The following is a 20,237-nucleotide window of genomic DNA, read 5'->3' as shown; positions in this document are numbered from 1 at the left end:
TAAATTTTCTTTACATTATAAAATCTTTTGAAAAAAAATAAGAAATCTCTTGAGTTAGGTAAGACAAAAGGATTCTTTTGTGTATGTTTATTTTTGAAAAAAAAAAGTAAAAGCCTTGTTTCTTTAGTTATTTGTCATAAAATTTAAATATTTGACAACTATTCAAAAACCGAACCGAGGTGAAAAGTATATTTTAAATATTCTCTATTGAAAAAGTAAAATGAAAAATAATTTTCTTAAAAAATATTTTTTAAAAGTTAATTTGACCGTTGATATCTACATTTACAGTTGTCTTACTAAATATTTACAGTTGTCTTACTAAAGTATAAGAATTTTACGACTACTGTATTTTTAATTGGTATATACAATGTCATTTTATTTATTGTAGTGACATATGAATGAGAAGATACAAATAAAATGATATGGATAATAATTGAATGTGAGGATGTTAAAGTAGTTACTTCTTTATTTGTTTAGGGTTTAGGGTTTGTTTATGATATGGATAAGTAATAATAAAATGATAGGAGTAGAAATTTGTTTATGAAACAAATCAAACACATCAGTATATTAATATATTAATAGATAGTAAATTTTCATAAATATAATAAAACACAAAATTATCGAGGGTTCGGATAATCAAATCAAGAGGTCTAAGAAGTTGATAAAAAAAAATTCATAATTTGTCACTTATCTTTTTTTTTTTTTTTTTGTTATAGGTTTCTTCGACTTCTCTTCAAATACTTCTTTATTCTATTGAAAAATAACTACACGATCGTGTGTATAATTTCTTACATAATCGTGTATCATTTTCTACACGATCATTTAGAAAAAAAATTAAAGTGTGGTTGATTAATCTGAGATATTTTTCATATTTATGAATGTAGGTTTGTGACTTTTTTTTGTTTTAAAATTATTCTAAATATGTTTTTCGGTTTGTTATATATATATATATTAAATCCCTTAAAAAAATTCCTTTTTTCAAATATTTATTTAAAGAAAAAAAAAACAACATGCTTTTCTATTTATTTCTTTTTTTCTTTTAATGTTTTCAATACAGGGAGGGTGTTTAAGAAATTATGGAAAAAAATGTAGATAACTAAAGGGAATTATGTGAATAGTTTATTGATATTTTTTCTTATTAAAAAAAATAAGTACCAAACAAATCAATATAATTATAGGATCTTCAACAAACCTTGATCGTAATCACACTAACTATATTTTATATCAATATTATGAATAATAATTAACTATAAAAAAACATATTAAAAGATTAAAAATAAAAAAGTATTTATAAGTTTAATTTAGAAAGAAAATGGCTAACAAATAGTTAAGAATTATAATTATATAAAATAAAATATAATTAACTTTTAAGTCATTTTCATTTAGTGGCTAAGTTATTTTCCTTCAATTTTATTTTTTACAAATTACAAAAACCACTTAAAAATATTAGTGTGATAGTTGCAATTATATCCATAAATTTTAAAATCTTGGTCCTTACCTTACATCATTCTACTCATTATATAAGTTTGAGTATTCAACTTTTATAATTTATCGGTTCAATTTTTATAAATATTGTAAGTTTGATAGCTCATTTTTAACACTGAAAATTGAAAGTTACTATGGTGTAATTCTTTGTTTACCTTACGAAAAGTAACAACAAATTACAACTTTTACAAGAAAGAAAAAGGTAAAACATACTTAAATGTGGATCGAATAAGTGCATATAATTGTTATTGAATGCATTAAAATGACACAAAATCTTATCCAATTATATTGATTTTATTTATCTTTCTATTATTAAACAACATGTCAACCAAATGAAAGTTGCTAAAAAAAAAAAATACAATCTATAGAAAACAAACGAAACAATATAGAACAACAACTTTTTACTATGATACACACCATATAATACATTAACAATATCGTAGTTATGTCACCTCCCAACACCTACTATATGTTAATCACAAAAATCCATCCAATTAATCAAAATCAAGAGTTCACTACCATTAATATTTTCTCCAAAAGTAGTTCGAACAAAAAGTAAAATAGAGGACAAAATTAAAGAACTTGAAACTGTCGTTATAAAAGTAAACTTTTAGTTTTTTCATTACGTCAAACTCTTTACTCAATACGTTCTAAAGTGTTGGTCACAACATTTTGTTGCCTCCCAACACCCACAAACATACGTCGTAAAACTCGTCCAATAAACCAAAGTAGAAGTTTTACCACCGTTTACATTTTTTTCCAACTAAAATAAATTGATGAAAAAATAACCCAAAGCTCGTCCCATTAGTCAGGTTAGATGAAGTGTGTCACTACACAAATAATCAAATCCGCTATGCATCATGTATGTCTTTAAATGTTTACAGGTACGTGTTTGAAACAAGGATTATTTGAACTATAATAACTAACTCTTGCTATAGTAAATAGAATATCTTATGCTTCCCATTAGCTACAATATTTACTATTCGTTAATCTTTTTTAGTACTTTTATCATCGTTTTGATATTATTTACTACCGTTTTAACAAACTGAAATAGTTTAAACATCAAACATATGTTATTATAACTCAAACTAAAATAATCTACGTTACAAACACAAAATATTGGCATAACAAAACTCCAATAACCTAGAACTATAATGATTAGTTTATTGCTCCCAAACACGCTTTTTTAGAAATTGACTTTTCGATCATTCCTTAGTTTAACCATGGAAATACTTGAAAAAAAACTCCAAAAAAAATAAGACACCTTTAGTCTACCTCAAAAAAATTCCCATAGATTTTGTGTTCTAAGCTTATGAGATATAATTCCTACACTATTAGACTCAAATGTTGGCTTTGGAAGAAAAATAGAGAATAGAAGTCCAAGTTATAGTGGCATGAAAATCACTAAACCCTAATGGATTTGTATGGTTTGAGTGAAAACGTCTTCCTTTCCTAACAAGTGATGTAAGTCGATCTATTATTTCAATCACACTTGTATGAATGATAGATACGGATAATGATATGCTTCTATTTCTAATAGACACATATAGTATAACTTTCTATTATTGATGGACATTGATAGAATATTAACTAAGATCAATGATAAAAATTTGTTACTTTAATATTATTTGATGGCTCGTTTTAGATCTGTTTGTTTAATTATTGATCGTTTGTGTGTTTCTTAGTGGTTTTAGGGAAGGAAGATATGTTATCGAGTTAAAAAGAGGGGGGGGGGGGAACGAGCAAAGATAATGAAGAAAGACAATAATAAATGAACGAGGGGGTCAAAAAAGCAACCATCAACCGTATGTAAAAATATTAGAGGGAAACGAAGAGCTACAAGATGAAAACAATAATCTGGAAGAAAAACAACAAGAGATTACAATATTGTTAAGGCCTACAAGGGAAGGTTTACGTGATAGACTTTGAGCTTCAAGATTCGTTTACGATTATGTTAGTTAGTCACGATGACAAAACCTATTAATGGAAAAATTCCACTAAAAGAAAACACAAATAAACAATATCACAAACCTCTACACAAAAACAAAAGCCACTTCTTGTCGTCTTCCACTAATATAGATAACATCGTTGATCATGCAACCAATTATGTAGAAAAAAAGTCGTAGTTCTTAAATTTAATAAAGTTAAAAAGATAAGGTTAAATCCTAACAATAATGTAATAATGATTTTAAGGGGCCATTGCAAAAATAACAGAATTTTTTTTAGGATAATAAGACTTATGTCACTACATTTTCTAAATTGCAAAAATATCAATATTTAAAGTCGATAACTATATGATTACCATCTGATAGCCGTTTGATATCACTAATTTTGCCATGTTCGTAATATGCAAAAAAAATAAGTATCATGAGTTGTTTTTTCTTAAATGCTTTTATCAAGAGTTAAAATTGTAAATTAGGCTTAAAATAAAATAAATTTCAAACTTCAACCATTTAAAAATTAAAATTTACTTTATATTTTAATAAAATTTTATAAAATGAATCCTATCATTTAACAAAAAAAAAAAACTCATTATAAAAATAGAAAAAAATTAACCTCTACAAAACAAAGTTCCTCAACAAAACTACTAAAATATACTTACTAATATTTTGTCAAACGTTCTTAACGATTTATCTTGATATACTATTTACAATTTAGAAAATTATTGAAACCATATAAATTAAAGCTCTATAAAATCAAACCGAACATAACTTAACCGACATATTGTAAACCCGAGATGTGGAAAAAGAAACTATATAATTTAGTAATAAGAAAAAACTTTTAGGACCAAACTTGCAATTAAGAAAAAAGCATTCCCAACAAATTGAATTTTTTAGTTCTGAATTTGCAAAAAAGTATTCGGTTGTCCTTCCGGGAGATTCGAAGCCGCCACTGTTCATTTCCAGCTCAACTCTCTTCATCTTCTTCCTTTCAATTCCATCACTTTCTTCTTCCTTTTCTTCCATTTCACTTCCCTTCCACCGCCAGATCCACCTCCCTGTACATTAATCAACTTTTCAATCTCCTCACAAGGTGATGATCTTCATTTCATTTCTCAATTTCTCTTTTTTCATTTCCAGTTATGCCGTTTCATACGAATTCTCATTCATTTCCTTTCTCCAATTCTAGTAGTTTCTTTTCTCAAATGCTATGTCAAATCCACTGACTCTTCAGTAGCCCAAGTTCGTTGATGATTTCTATTTCGCCGTCTGCCTCCACTTCATTTCTTCATTTGGTGGCAGACTAGGGTTTGTGTCAATCTTCACATTGTTATCGAGATCAGGCTTCTCAAGCAGTAACAGGCAAGCGGAGTGTTTTGCTTTCATTTTTTTCCCTCATCTGTTTGATGTGTCCTAATTTGTGCACGCACTTTGGTGGTCGATTTTCAGAATGGGGGAAGTGGTTCCTATCTACTACAGTATTATTGCGTTTTTTTGCACCGCTGGAGCCATTGCTCTGGCGATCTTTCATATTTATCGGCATCTTTTGAACTATACGGAACCTACTTATCAGAGATACATCGTGCGGATTATCTTTATGGTCCCGGTTAGTTTTCCTTGTCTGCATTTATACATATTTCAGAACTGATCCTTTTTTCTTTTTGTTTTCTTGTGGTTTCGTTTGGAAGCTTTCTTGTTGAAATTTTCATGCATGAGTTCGATTTATGCACCACTGTTTATGTTCCTTGTGTGTGTTTGAAGCTTTAACTTTTTGATTCCACAACAGTTTCCGTACGTTTGTGTTCATTTGTTGTTTATTTTTCTTTTTGTTACCTTGTTTGCATTCGTGATATATATATATTATTGGTATATATTATTTATCCGAGAAGGAAGTCTAGGTTGTTGGAAAATCACAGGAGTTAACTTCTGACCGAAGAGAAAGTTGAGGGTAAGTTTCAGAGATGGGAGAGGGTAGTTTGTTTATTTTTTCCTCGAGATGTTTTAGCCTCAATTCTTTTGTACTCTTCTAAATTGGATCATACTAGAACTTTAACTGGGAAGGTTTATTGGAGGCCTCAATTCTTTTGTACTTTTCTAAATCCCATCATTCCCGGTTAGTTTTTCATCTTGGAGAAATTCAAGAGACTTTAACTGGGAAGGTTTATTGGATGAGGATACAGATTAGATAGCTAGGATTTGTTGACCCTGGAAAAAGGATGTTCAGACAGGGAACCATGGCAACAATAAAGAGCAACCGCAATAAAAAAGTCTGAAAAATTTAGAAATGAGCATCAGAATGAACATTCTACTGCATTTTCTCTTTCCCGTGAAATGCTCTTTTCTTCATAGCAAGCCAAATATGCCATGAAACAAGCATGAGCCTCTTTAATAGACTGCCTGGCTTACTTCGTTTTGCTTTTTTAAAATGGAAAGGTGATATAAAGGATGCCACTCAAAATAGTTGAAATTGGGTTGAATCTTTCCCTTTTTGAGAAGATTTGATTCTGAGAAGGACCTTTCTGAATCATTGATCATCATTGGGTTCTAGAGGGAACCTGTTTAGTATTATCACCCAAAGTAAAGCTGAAGCATGGAGAAGGGAGTTTATTTCTATTTTGTTTTCTTTGGACAAGTTTGTTTTCTTTTCCTTCCCTGTCTTTTTCTGTGTTGTTCCATATACTGGAAGCTTTGATGTTTTCCTTGCCTTGCCTTCTGTCCAATGAAACCAATCCCAAACTCCATAAAGAACCACTTCTAGTTTTATCTGATTTGGAAAAGACCTTTGCTTATGGGGCCTTTATCCTTTATCAGAAGGCGGAGGAAGACCTGGACCATCTCTTTTGGGGCTTTCAGTATGTGAGAACGATGTGGAATCTTTTCTTGCAAGAGTTCGATGTTAGCATTGTTGGGCAGAGAAGCGTTCATGCGACAATCTAGGAGTTCCTCCTCTATTCACCCTTAAAAAAGAAAGGCCATTTTTTGTGGCTGATGGCTGTGTGGGATATTTGGGGGGAGAGGAATGATAAAGTGTTTATACGGAGGGAAAGGGACCCTAGGGAGGTTTGATCTTTGGCGAGATTTCATGTGTCCCTTTGGGCTTCAGCTTTGAAGCTTTTTTGTAACTATTCTTTAGAAAACGTTTCTCTTAGATGGAACCTCCTCCCTTTGGTTGGGGTGTTTTGGTGGGCTGGTTGTTTATTTTGTATACCCTTGTATTCTTTCAATTTTTTCTTAAGGAAATCAGTTGTTTCAATAACAAAAAAAAAAAAAAAAAAAAAAAAAATCTGATTTGGAAAAGAAAATCTCACAAGTAAAGTTCCTTGGTAGCTCTGAAGAGTATTAATTTACTGGATAAACAAGAAATGTGAACTTTGACGACCCTTTTTTCTATTATGTGTTTCAATTGAAAGTTGTTGTGGGATCATCTAATTGTTTCTTTTCCTTTCTTCAGTTCTGTAAATGTGTGTGTTTGTGTGTCTGTATTGAAATGTAAGAAGAGAAGACTTCATGCTAAATGAGGTTGCTGGACTGATCTCTTGTCTCCAAACTTTCCATGGGTGAAAATGCTGTTACCAATCTTTTCTGTGTTATTCTTAAAAGGCATAATATGCTATTGTTTGTAAAGGGTTAGGATAGAGTTTCTCCATTAACATTGGTACTGAACAATTTGGAACCTACGTTCTAGAATAGAGCTGGAAACCATTAATAAATTGTGTTCTTTTTTATTTTTTATTTTTGATAATAGTGTTTAATTGTTGTGACTTGAATTAGATCTGACTAACAACTATTGTTTGAATAATTTGTTATTCATCCATCTCTCTTTTGTTTTCACACTATCTCTTGGCTTCAAATTCTTTAAGTCTACTGATGAGTTTTTTATGGGAAACGACCAAACTCAATTTCATTGATTGGATGAAATAACAATCAATGTGCGTTATAATCCTTCTTTATATGTAATTTCTAAGTAAAACACTTGTTTGTGTTTCTTTCTTTCTTTCTCTCTTTTTTGTTTTCCTTCTTGCTATATATTATTAACAAATCCTAAAAGGCTTCCTTGGATCACAGGTTTATGCGCTGATGTCCTTCTTGTCTCTTGTTTTACCTTCAAGTTCTATCTATTTTAATTCCATTCGAGAAGTGTAAGTAGTCCCTGCTAAACCAGATTGTTGTGAAATTCTGAAGTTTTTTGTCTATTTCTATAATGCAAAGCTGCTTTGTTTACTTATCTCGCATCTTTTATTTTGAGAAGGGTTTGACTATCTAACAATTCAAAGTAGAGAAGCCATTGTTATTACATTGTGTGAGGTATATTTGAGACAGATTGCTAATGTTTACAAATAAGAGTATGGACCTCTCTAGTTCTTTGTTCACAATTGAATCATGTGTTGGTTCTTTTTAATTTCCATTAACATGCTTCTCATGAGCACTTCTTTCTCCAAAAAGTTCAGTATATAGAGATTGTGTGTAATCTAAAAAGTTGAACAAAAATGAAATGTGATAATTTTAACTGTCATGGCTTCGTTTAGTAATCAAAACAATTTAATATCTTTATCCTTTTGGTTCTGGTTGTGGATAAATTATCTAACTATTAACTTTATGTTTCTTTTAGCTATGAAGCTTGGGTCATTTACAATTTTCTGTCATTATGTCTGGCATGGGTTGGTGGCCCTGGAGCTGTTGTAATAAGTTTAAGTGGCCGTGTATTGAAGCCATCGTGTTGCTTGATGACATGTTGCCTTCCTCCATTAGCACTAGATGGGTAAGTTTGCAAAAGTTAAATTTTGTTTTATTTTGAATTGATATACTGTCTCTGCTTGAGTTATTAACGGTGGTATACGATAGTATAAGTTGACTTATGTTAACTTCTCTTAATACTACAGTATAAAACTCACGAGAGGGCTGTTGGATTTGGCTTATTATTATTATTTTAAGACTTGATAGGTATATTCAAAATCAAAAGGGGGATAAAACAACATCCTGAGCAAGGAGTGTAGATTACCCTGCCCTGACAAACAAACTAGCGAAGAAAAGCCTGACAATTATTAATAATCAGCCCAATGCTTTTTTTTTTGGGAAAAAAGATTTGACACATCCACTTTCCTTAAAGGTCAATTTTTCCCCAAGGGGAGCTTTGTACACTGATTTAGGAACACACAAAGTCAAAATTCAAGCTTAACACCCTAATTGTGACTCTCTCCCCTATCTGGTATTTCATGTGGGAAAAGATGAGAATCTCTAAATTATGCTGTCTCCTTGGGACTTCATTTTCAATCATATTCATGGAGTGTTGCTCTGAACATTCTAGGTAAAGAAGAGAGTTTTTATTTATTTATTTTTATTTTTATGAATAACTACTTCCATGGAATTAGTACAAAAATAGTGGGTCTTGAATGAAGATAACCGAAAGTCTTCTTGAAAAAGGAAACGCCTTAAAAACTTTAACTCAATGCTTCACTCTACAGGTATAGTAAAGCAACCTTGAACAAAGAGAATTTTTTATGAACGTGGAGAATAAAAACTTCAAATTCATGTACAGTTTTGGAAACTGAACCAACTTGAAACTTGGGCTGCCTGGAAAATAAAATCCAGGTGCTGCCATTTAAGAACTTAGAGCAGAAACACGGCACTATATTTTAAGCAAATACTATGAATGGGAGGTTATTTCTTTGAAGATCATAAAAAGAAGCTATCGGAGGTCGTTTGAGTGTATATTTCTTTTAGATTTTATCTATAATTACTGTTTTGAGACTAACCTCTTAATGTTGTGTGATATGTGCACTTCATTTGCTTAACTCAAGGAACTGTTTGAAACAGTATCTTTGCAACTCTATTACTGCGCAACTTGACTCTTGGTAGTGCACATATCACACAAAATTATTTTGTAATTATCGCCTCTTCATTATTATTAAGTATTAACCATTGGAAGGTTTTCCTTTTGAGCTGCTTTGGGGAGAGGTTCTCTCCATCCCTTGCGGCCTTGCCTATAATTTCTCTTGCTTTTGTTTGGGTATAGTTTATCCAAAAAAAAAAAGAAGAGTGTCTTTGGTTCGTTGTTTTATTTATTCTTCATTAGTTTTGAAATAAACACGTTTAACTTTTAAGTGAAGTTTTCCTTATAAAAAGATCAAGTTAACTCATTTAAATTATGTTTTCCTTGAAATTTTGTTTTATACAAAGAACCAATGAAAGTTGAAAGAGCAAATTGAGAAAACCTGTAGGTGAAGTTTCCCATCTCTAGTAATTCGTTGCCTCACAGTCATGGAGATTAATAGATATTGAATATGACAAGATGCTTCACCCCAAAAGGAGTTTGTTTGACTTGTTAAAATCGACTTTCTATTGTTCGTAATATTGTCTCATGGGATCACGTAGAAAAAGAACAACTTGAGAAAGATGCTTCTTTAGACCAATGGAAGAATAGCAAGCACGATAAGGAATAACAACAAACACAAATAGTTCAAAACGTGTTGACACCTACTCCTTGGACCACATTGTGTCCATTTAAAAGTATTTGTTCCCTCTAGCTTGATACATCTAGATCCATAGCCTCATTGATAATCCATAGCCTCCTTAGGGACTTATCAATGAGGCTATGAATCTAGCCTTGGCATAAGTGCGCATCAAAAGAATACCATGGGTATATAAGACCAGTTTGTTTTCTTCGTGCTTTGTGTGTGGTTTCTTATTGCTGCCATTTGCCTCATAGGAAATTTTGTTTGTCTTAAAGCAAGTCACACTTCTTTTGTTTTTGTTTTGCCTTTGGACATTACTCCTTTGTTATGGGTTTTAGCTTGATTGGATATGATGAGAGTGCTTTGGGGGTGTCAACCTAGTTGAAATGCCCAGGTGCACCTCCTGATCCATGGTTACATGCTTATTGTATAATTCTCTCGTATCATGAGCTTTTGTCAAGCTCATTATTATTATATTAATATTAATAAAGAGGCTGTCTCCTTTTAAAAAAAAGCAAGTCATGCACATTTCATCAGAAGGTCTGTATTTTTGTCAATATTGTTTTCATATGGGTAACTGAATCAAGTTCCATTGTGGCAGAGCTTTCTGCTCTTCATTTGCAGATCTCTTTATTTTTTGTAATAAGATCTATTTGAATGGTAAGGAATATATAAGTAAAGCTCTCCATGTTGGTGATTTTTATTAAAATTTTTATTAAAGCTTAGTCAAGATTACTAATATTTAATATCATTACCTATTTGTTAAAAAAATGATGTCATCTCCTAATTATTAATAGGAAAATTGTTTTGTATGGCAAAATTGCTGAAATTATTTACAGATATAAATTGTTCTGTAAATACTTTGGTTCATTTTGCTATATTTGTAAATATTTTGCTATATTTGAAAACAACCCTAATTAATATTTCTCTATTTCAGTAATATATCTTTTGTGTCTTATTAATTGAGCAAAAACATCAATCTGAAACTTCATCAGATAATCTTAGGGGTTATGTTAGGTACTACATATTTGGTATAATGTTGGTTAAGGGATATAATAGATAGATAGGAAGTTACTAGTAGTTATTGTGAAAGAGTAACTAGTTGTTATAAATAAAGGTAAGTGAGAATAAGGAGGTTATTCTGGGGAGTGATCTAGGACTTGGGTGAGAAGACTCAAGAGGGAGGTTCCAAGTGTCTTATACTTGGGTTTATCTTCTATTTTCTTTTTTTGAAACGGAGACAAGCCTCTTTATTTATTATCAATAAATGAGACTTAAGCTTAAAGCACAAGAGTGTTATACTAAAAGCAAGAGAATAGAGAAGAATTTGATCGACGACTACAACAAAAGCCAAAAGTAAGCAAACAAAGGAGATGACTGACTAATAAGCTAATTCCAACAGAAATTTAATCAAAACAGAACGAAACCAAAGAAATCTAAATACAAAGCATAACAAAATGTCTCTCTCATAAGGAACCCATTCGAAACTAAAGACTTGCAAGAAGATGCAACTGGCAGCCTTGTAGTTATCATGGCATAGTAGTCCAAAAGCCAGAGGAGGCTTGAAAAAGTTTTCAAAATATCAGCACCATCATAGTCTTTACTTGCCACCCACATGAAGAAAAAACCCGGAAGGATTGAAGATGGACCAAAATCTGGAAGAATACATTTAACGGTTGAAGAATCATATTAGAACAAGTCCACGAGCAGCTACTATTGACTTTAAATGATTTGGTATTTCGCAAGATGGGGACAAGAATGAGTTGTTGAGAGCAAATGAATAGATTTTTGCTCTTCCTCACCATGAAACAAGGCATTGGGATCTGTTTCTAGAGGGTCAATTTTTTTTTTTTTTCTCTTAAGCTCTGTTGACCTATCCAATGTCTCCACTGTCTCACTACTAATGTTGAAAGGAGAGTCGAAAGAAGAATCGCCTTTCTTGCTGGAGTGAACGGGAGGAGTTTTACTGGAAGAGCCCCTAATAAATTTTACCTTCGAATTAGGCATAGAGAATTCAGAGTACTTAAACAGGGTAGGGTAAGGATGATGAGAAACTGACTTAGATGAATGGGCTAGGGCTTGAATTTAGATGCAACATACTTCCAATAAATCTGGATTAGCCTCTAAAGACAGCTTGTAGCTGCTAGAATGGACTGATGATTGAGAGTGGGTACGTTTTTCCTCTAGCGAATCAGGTACTTGATCTTCAATTATTTGAGCTTTTTCAAGGATGGTTTTACCAAAATCTTCTTTGGTTTTTTCTTTTGGATGAAATACTTTGGAAAGTGAGGGAAGAACTTAGAACATTTCTTTCTTTCCAAATTTGCTCAGGAACCTGACTTTGATGAGGAATAAAGAGAAGAAGGAGAGGGAAACTGAAGATGAAGGGTTGAGTTACATTATGATAAATTCAAATATTGTTCTTGTTAGGAAGTATCCTAACAATTTTGTATTAGAGCCATCAAATCTATTAAACGGGTCCAATTACAACGAAATTTGTAGAGCAGATGGATGCTATTGATCGTGAGATTGAAGGCATCAAAAGGAGTGTGAAGAAAACATTGATGATGGAAAGTACTTTGGTCAGATTAATTAAGTTGGTGGACAAGTTGAGCGTTCAGGTGAATCAATCAACATAGGAAAGCAGAAGAGATTCAGAAAATGTTATTAATGAATTTGATCGAGTGGTCTTTTACCTCAACGGCTGATTGAGTGCAAAATGATAAAAAGAAAAGAAATTTGATGGGAGAAATTGCAAACAACCACGAAAAGAAGAGCAACAGGAAGATGAGAATGTTGAGTTTATGATCAAACCGAGATCACTAGTTGTTCAAAGGGTTCTTATGTCTTGGGCTTGAGGTCCTTGGTGCAAGAAAGTGGAAGCAGTTGTGCTTCCTTTGGAGGTGAAACCGAATCAGGAAGGAGAAAGGGAGAAAAAATAATATATTGGGAGAAAGAGAAGGGTGTGAACAAAGAGGAAACCTACAGAGCATGGATGGGCAAGGATCACATGCACTAGAAGGCGAGGCGACAAACAAAAGATTCAATGGGACTAGTCCATTGAAAAAGTAGAAGGCCAAGTTTCAACTGAAATCTCTAAAAGTTGGGGAAAGAGATTGGGAAGTGGGAGTTTCATTGTTGAGAACCACTAAGGGGAGAAGGGCAGAAGCATATTATTTTGGTTATGGGTTGCTTAGTGGGTTTGTGGCCCATTTTATTTTCAAGCTGGGAAGAAGACGGGTGGTACTTGGTTGGTCAAGTTAACAATTATGTTTTTTTTCTTTATTGTTATGTGTTATTAATTTCATTAAAGGAAAAATATCTTTTTGTTCCAATAAGAACACCTCGAGGACGAGCTGTCTTTGAAGGTCAGGGTAAGGTTAGGTACTAGTTATTTGGTATAATGCTAGTTAAGGGATATAAGGATAATTAGATAGATAGTAAGTTACTAGTCGTTGTTTTATAAGGATGGTTACTACTTGTTATAAATAGAGGAAGGGTAAGTGAGAGTAAGGAGGTTATTCTGTTGAGTGATATAGGGCTTGGGTGAGAGTACTCAAGTGGGAGGTTCCAAGTGCCTTATACTTGGGTTTATCTTGTATTTTCTTATAGTTACATTATATTAAATTCAGATTTTGTAATTATTAGGAAGTATCCTAACAGGTTACTTTTCATGCAGGCGTTTTATACGGAGGTGCAAGCAAGGCTGTTTGCAATTTGTAATTCTGAAGCCTATATTAGTTGCTGTGACACTTATTTTATATGCAAAAGGGAAGTATGAAGATGGAAATTTCAATCCAAAACAATCATACCTTTATCTCACTATTATCTATACTATCTCGTACACGATGGCTCTTTATGCTTTGGCATTGTTTTACGTGGCATGCAAAGATTTACTTCAACCATTTAACCCGGTCCCGAAGTTCATCATCATTAAATCTGTTGTCTTCTTGACTTATTGGCAGGTAAATGAACTTTATGTTCTTTTTTCTTGTAGAAGTCGCTTCTATATGGAAATAATTCTAGTACTACATTAATATGATTTTTTTTAACACTACCCATATTCATTGTTTGGCATAAAAAAAGCATTGAAGGGTAATGTGTATGTATCTCATAGTACTAGGAAATTTTGTTTTCTGAATTGATGTTTCCGTTAATGTGTATGTGGCGTTTATATGTTTGTTTTTGGGAAGCATTCGGAGGAAGGTTAAATGTAATGACACTGAAATTTTACGATAATCTTTTATGGGGATTTTGAAATGTATTTTTTGTAAAAACGATTATGTAATGAATGACGGGTTAGACTTTAGAACCATATCTTTACACTCTTTCTGTATCATTTTTATGTTCAGTTTTCTTTTTGTTGTACTTATTTTTTTGACGTTCACATTTCACATCCTTGTGGAGTCTGTATCTCTTGAGCAATGGTCTCTTTTCATTTTTCCAATCAAAAGTTGTCTCCTTGCCCCTCTTCTTTTTTTCTTTTCTTTATGTTAAAAATATAAAACCTGATGCTAATTTCTTTGATGAATGATCGCATTGATATAGTACAAGCATGTAACAACATGGTATTAGTATAGGATAGGAAATTTCTCTATGTAAGAAACTAAAATGTCAATACAGGGAATTTTTCTATATGCCCTCCTGGGGTAGCCAGGCACTTGATTAATCTTTGTTAATTGCAACTTTTATTCAACCGGATCTGTTCTATAGGTTCTACATTTGTGCCCTTGAGTTCTAAAGAGATTATAGCTTTCTTGATTCATGAACAAAAACAATCTAATTATCCCCTCATCACCAAAATGTTTGTTTTCTTGTTTTGGTGTCTGTTTTTTTGGTCTTCTTTTGGTTTTCTTTTTTGGTGCAACATAAAGTTTAGATGTCAGCCTGAAGTATGAAGAATGAACAACTACTTTTTTGATAAAATTTCCTTGCTTTGTACTTTTTGTTTAGGGTGTCCTTGTGTTTCTTGCTGCAAAAACTCAATTCATCAAGAATGCGGAGCAAGCTGCTCAGTTTCAAGATTTCATTATATGCATCGAGATGCTTATAGCTGCTTTAGGTCATCTTTATGCATTTCCATACAAAGAATATGCTGGTGCTAACATCGGTGGTTCCCGTGGTCTTACGGGAAGTCTTGCGCACGCCGTAAAATTGAACGACTTTTACCACGACACAGTCCACCAGGTAAGTCTTTGGTATCATTTTCTTGTTAGCTTCTTTTGGTGATGGTTTTTGTATTTCCCTGTTGGATTGTTTATTGACTTGACCACATTTCTTTTGCAGTTTGCACCAACTTATCATGACTATGTTCTTTATAACCATAGCGATGGTGATGAAGGAACGAGGAAGTATCGATCACGAACTTTTGTGCCTACAGGCCCTGAGATGGACACGGTTAGAAGAAACAAACACATGTTTGGAAACAAGTTAGATGACATTCAGCTTTCCACTATCTCGTCTTCAAGTTCAAGTACTCCAAATCATCCGGAAGTCCTCGAACCAACCAATTCCGATGCAATGAAATCTTCTCTTCTTTTGGATGCTTCAAACTCTTTATCCACACCATACGACATGTCGCTTATTGACTTGGATATGTCGAGTTACCCCTCCAAAGTTGCTGCAGCAGACGAAACGATAACAAGGTAACGAAAATAGTGGACAGGTAGGAGAAGAAAAAGAAAAAGAAAGGAAAAACGACGTTGCTAGAAGAGAATACGTGAAGAAAGAGATAGAAAATAGAGATTTTTAGGGTGTAAACTTCTGATTTCTCCGACTTTGTGCACATTTGGTATTGCGGCATAAGAAAGAAATTGTGTACAATGTCGTGTTTCTCCGAGTTCATGGCGGTGTGTATATACATACATTATTCTGATTTGTTATCAATTAGGTTTTGGTTGTTACACAAAGCATGCATATAAATCCACTTAAATTATCATACTCCTCTTAATTGCTACATTTCTAATTTGTGGACTCATGTGTGTCTTTCTCTTTCTCCTTTTTCTCTAAGGATTCAAGTTTGAATGTAATTTCATTTGTGTATTTGGAAATGATTAGATTCCTCTCTCAAAAAATGTTACTCTCCTTTCACTATTGAAGGCTTGTATATTAGATTTATCATATACTGTGGATTTCACACCCGATAATTCGATTGGTTTAAGTATTATATCTTTGATCTAAAGAGTTGTAAGTTTGAATTTCTCTTTACCGACACAAGAAGGTAAAAAAACATAAATAATGTCGATCATAATACAACAATAGTTTCAAAAATAACAAAATACGCAAGTAGGAGTTCTTGCCAAAAAAATGTGTTTTTGTTGTTGTCTAAAACTTGTTAACAATTTTGTAATTGCGTCACACGAAGAAGAATCGCTTAAACACGTGTTCTAGAAACTGAAAACATGTTTTTAAAATTTTAAAAAATAAGTTCAATAACAGTTTAGTTTTAGTTTTATAATTTTAAGATTTTTACTCTTCTTCTTAAATTCTTTACTCGAAAGATAGAATTCTTAATCAAATATATATAAAAAGAATATACATCACAAGAAAAAACTATAGTTTTTAAAACAACTATTTTCTAGTTCTCAAAACTTGAAAGAAAGATTTTAAAAATATAATTTTCAATATCCAAATGGTTGTCATGATTGAAACGAGAGGTTTGATTTCCATTCCTACCAATCCAAATGTATACTTATTAAACGCGGAGCTAAGAAGCAAAATAAAAACAAAAAGATTAAAATAAAGATTATAGACTGATTTAAATACAACTGATCTCATTGCAAAGTGGTTGGAAATACTAATTTCCTCCACAAATAGATTAGATTACAATATTAAAGAAATTAAAGTTTAGTGGGGGATGAAGGGGTCAAAGATTGACAACCTGTGTCTCAATTCACAATATATATTAAAAACTTTAGGACCCAAATTAAATAAACAAAGCTGGTAGATCTCTCCTAATTTCTTAATTATAAATCTCAGCCACACAATATTATTCTCTTTCAATCTTGCCAATCATTGGCCTAACCCTTTTTAACCTAACATGCACATATCTATCATTGCACATGCTACTCAATATTCCTCCTTTGAATTTCATAAGTAAAGACACTCTTAGCAGCTACTCCTAATTACACATTTAAATATATACAACTCATACTCATATACACCATAGGGGAGCCTCACCCATTCCTCTATAAATAATCTCTCCACTATCTTCTCTCATAGGCTTCAAAATCCACAACCAAAGTCATGATCAAGAGTTCTTGAAAGAGGTTAGAGGTTCGAATACTCATTGCATCTTGAGAAAATGAGTCTTTTGGAGATTGCTGGCATTGGAGGGCGTCGGTGGGAATGTCACTATGAGAAGCTAAATAGTGGAGGTAGTAATAGAGTGGTTGTAATGCGTAGACGTCGATGGGTTAAGAAGATGTTAAAGAGAGGAATGAAGGGTTTTCGATTGTATCGGTTTACGAGATTGAAGAGTAGTTTTGGTTTGAAGGTATCGTTTTTGATGTCGTTGTCGAGAAGAATTAGAGAGATTGTGAGTAGAATGAAGGTTGTTGAAGATGTATGCCCTAATATCATCTTCTCTACTCAATGGGGACTTCCTGTTCTATCTTATATTTGATTTTTCTTGTCCTAAGTGTTTGTTTAATTTTGTTGCTTTGACTATAGCTCACATGTGTTTCATTAATGAATGGATGGATAATTATTGTTGTTCATATAACTTTTTATGGTTTCTATATGTAATGTATAATATGGATTATTGAAGGACTGTTTGTGTACTAATTCTTTCCTTCATTCTCTTTAGTTTGTTCTACAAAATTCTTTCATCTTACCAACTTTTTCATTGTTTTTGGGATCTTAATGTATAAATGAGAAAGTTATTAGGATTCAAATTAGCTTAGAATTTAGTCTCTCAAAGTTATAGTTTACCGAAATTGATTTGGCAATCAAATACTTTTAAATTTTATGGACTTAAGATTGTGTGTACTAAAATTGAACGATATTCAAAAGATAAACACTAAAATGATAGTTAAACTTTAATAATACTATTCTCGTCTTTATACTTTGAAATTCATTTTATTTTAGTTTAAATATTTGAAAAAAAAATCTAGGACTCATTCTCAATGATTTTTATAATTAATTCTTTTAACTTTTAGGGAAAATATCAATTTATATTCCTAAATTTTTGGAGTTATATCAATTTAAACTCTAAACTAATAATTGTACCAATTTAAACCTTAAACTTTTGTAATTTTATCAATTTAAACTCTAAACTTTTATAAGTATATCCAAGTAAAATATAAATTGGTACATTTATATAAGTTTAGGGTCCAAATTTTCTCTTTTAAAAAGAGATAGTATTATTGTAAATACATCTTCAAAACTTATTAATAAAAAAGATTTAGCGTCGTGTTTACATTAGTTTAGTTTAGTTTCATTTGAGTTTTTCATTATTTTGAAAGAAAATAAATTTAAAAAACTTGATATAAAAGTTACTTATTACAATATTTATATTTTCCCAAAAAGTGCTTTAATTAGATGAAATAACTTAATCATTTTTGTAAAAAATTGGTTGCATATTGAATTATATATTCAAGTTTATTTCTCAATAAGTTGTCACATAAACTTATAATATATGCTCTCACATCAATCATATAGATCTATTTGACCATATTCAAACATTTTATTAAGCTTATAAGTATATACTTCACAAATCAAGTTTGGAATGAGAAAATGTTTAGTAATATATGGTTAACAAAATAAAATTATTACAAAATAATTGAAAATGTTTACGACTATAATAAAATTTATTATCCGTGTCTATTACTAAATTGATCGATCTGTAATTGAATAGTAAAGTATTGACATTTTTAATTTTACAATAAAATTGTTGGCATTGATACGTTTAGCCATAATTTCAACATCCATATTGATTGTAATAAAGAAAGAGATTAGTTTATATAATTAATAACCTAATCCTAAAGGATGACAAATCCAACTCTAAACACACAATTTGAAAAAATTCCTTTTTTAGATCTTACGATCTCAAGTTTGTGAAGAATAAATGTGTTTGATTCTTAATTTTTTTTTTTTAAAAAAATACACTTTCAATGAATGTGTAAATATACTTTTTAAATAATTCTTTTATATGACTTTTGAAATAAGAAAAAGTAAGTCTACAAAATAATTATAGGGATGAAACATTTCTTTTTGAAAAAAATTGTTTTTCTAATTTGAAACAATAAAATATTATTAGAGAGATTTTATTCCAATTTTAAAAATCTCTAACGACTGTAAAAGTAATTTTCACATTCTTTTAAAATCATTCCCTATATAAAAATAGTATAGTTGATTTTTTTTTAAAAAAATAAAAAGTATGCTTGATTTATATTATTATCATTAAATGTATTGAATTAAATGATGTATCTATTTCAATGTAAAGCATAAATGGGTTTAGGTTAGAGTGTTAAAAAGTTGACTTAGAATATATCTAAGTAAATTGGTTTATGATCACTTTTAATTATATTTATTAATAAAACTATACAAAATTTCTAAAAATATTAACAAATATAATAAAATACCATAATTTAAAATTTCTTCCTTTAAACAATAGGAAAATTGACTATCTATTTACACTATATAAAAAATCACTAAAAAAGCATTTGATTTTTTTATAGAGTATATATAAATACTTTGTCAAATTTTCTATTTTTGAAAATTTTTCATCGGTTTATAATAGATGATGATAAACTACTATAACATATTATATGTGTCTATTATATCTATTGCGGTCAATCGTAAATAAGCGAAAGTATTTTGTTACACATTTTGCACATTTTAAAAATAACTCTATATTTAATAGTGAAAAAAGGGTAACTTTTGAAGTTTTTGTAAGAATCTAATTTGCATTATAAATGTTTTTTTGGTTTGAAAATAAGAAAAAGTGAAAATAAAGATAATATACTTTTTAGTGGGCCCAATTATGAAAAATTGTATCAAAATGATAAAAATATTTATAAAAAAACCGTTCACGACACGTGTTTTTTTTTTGCATGTTAGGAATTTGACAAAATTAGTGATATCAGACGGTAATAATTGTTCTATCGAATGATTATCAGACGTTAATCATAGAATTATCGACTTTTAAATTTGCTAACTTTATAATTTAGAAAATGTAGTGACATGAGTTATATTATCATAATTTTTTTTACTATTTTTTGCAAGAGCTTCAAAATTACGTTAATAATGTCATTTTTCGAACTAATTATCAGAACGTGGTTGTTTTATTTTTCTTTTCTCTTCAAAATACCCAAATAAAATAAGGACCAAATCGAACGCAATCCAACTCATAAAATAT

At 31.0% G+C, this 20,237-nt stretch overlaps 1 protein-coding gene across 2 annotated transcripts; it reads left to right on the top strand.

Moving 5' to 3' along the window:
- The first annotated feature begins 4,328 nt into the window (after positions 1–4,328).
- On the top strand, positions 4,329–15,933 carry LOC101220600 (transmembrane protein 184A). Of its 2 annotated transcripts, none has more exons than XM_011650587.2 (8): positions 4,329–4,518; positions 4,618–4,787; positions 4,875–5,031; positions 7,491–7,564; positions 8,035–8,184; positions 13,557–13,842; positions 14,831–15,064; positions 15,164–15,933. In XM_011650587.2, exons 3-8 carry the CDS (start codon positions 4,876–4,878, stop codon positions 15,524–15,526), a joined length of 1,263 nt encoding a protein of 420 aa, XP_011648889.1. In that variant the 5' UTR covers positions 4,329–4,518; positions 4,618–4,787; position 4,875; the 3' UTR covers positions 15,527–15,933. The 2 variants fall into 2 exon arrangements, with proteins under 2 accessions (XP_011648889.1, XP_004144735.1); XM_004144687.3 differs by having other exon boundaries at positions 4,615–4,787.
- The last annotated feature ends 4,304 nt before the right edge of the window (positions 15,934–20,237 follow it).

The sequence above is a fragment of the Cucumis sativus genome, chromosome 2, assembly GCF_000004075.3.
Source record: "Cucumis sativus cultivar 9930 chromosome 2, Cucumber_9930_V3, whole genome shotgun sequence".
Taxonomy (NCBI): domain Eukaryota; kingdom Viridiplantae; phylum Streptophyta; class Magnoliopsida; order Cucurbitales; family Cucurbitaceae; genus Cucumis; species Cucumis sativus.
Note: the sequence above shows the minus strand (reverse complement) of the source record. Positions and strands in the feature narration are given on the sequence as shown.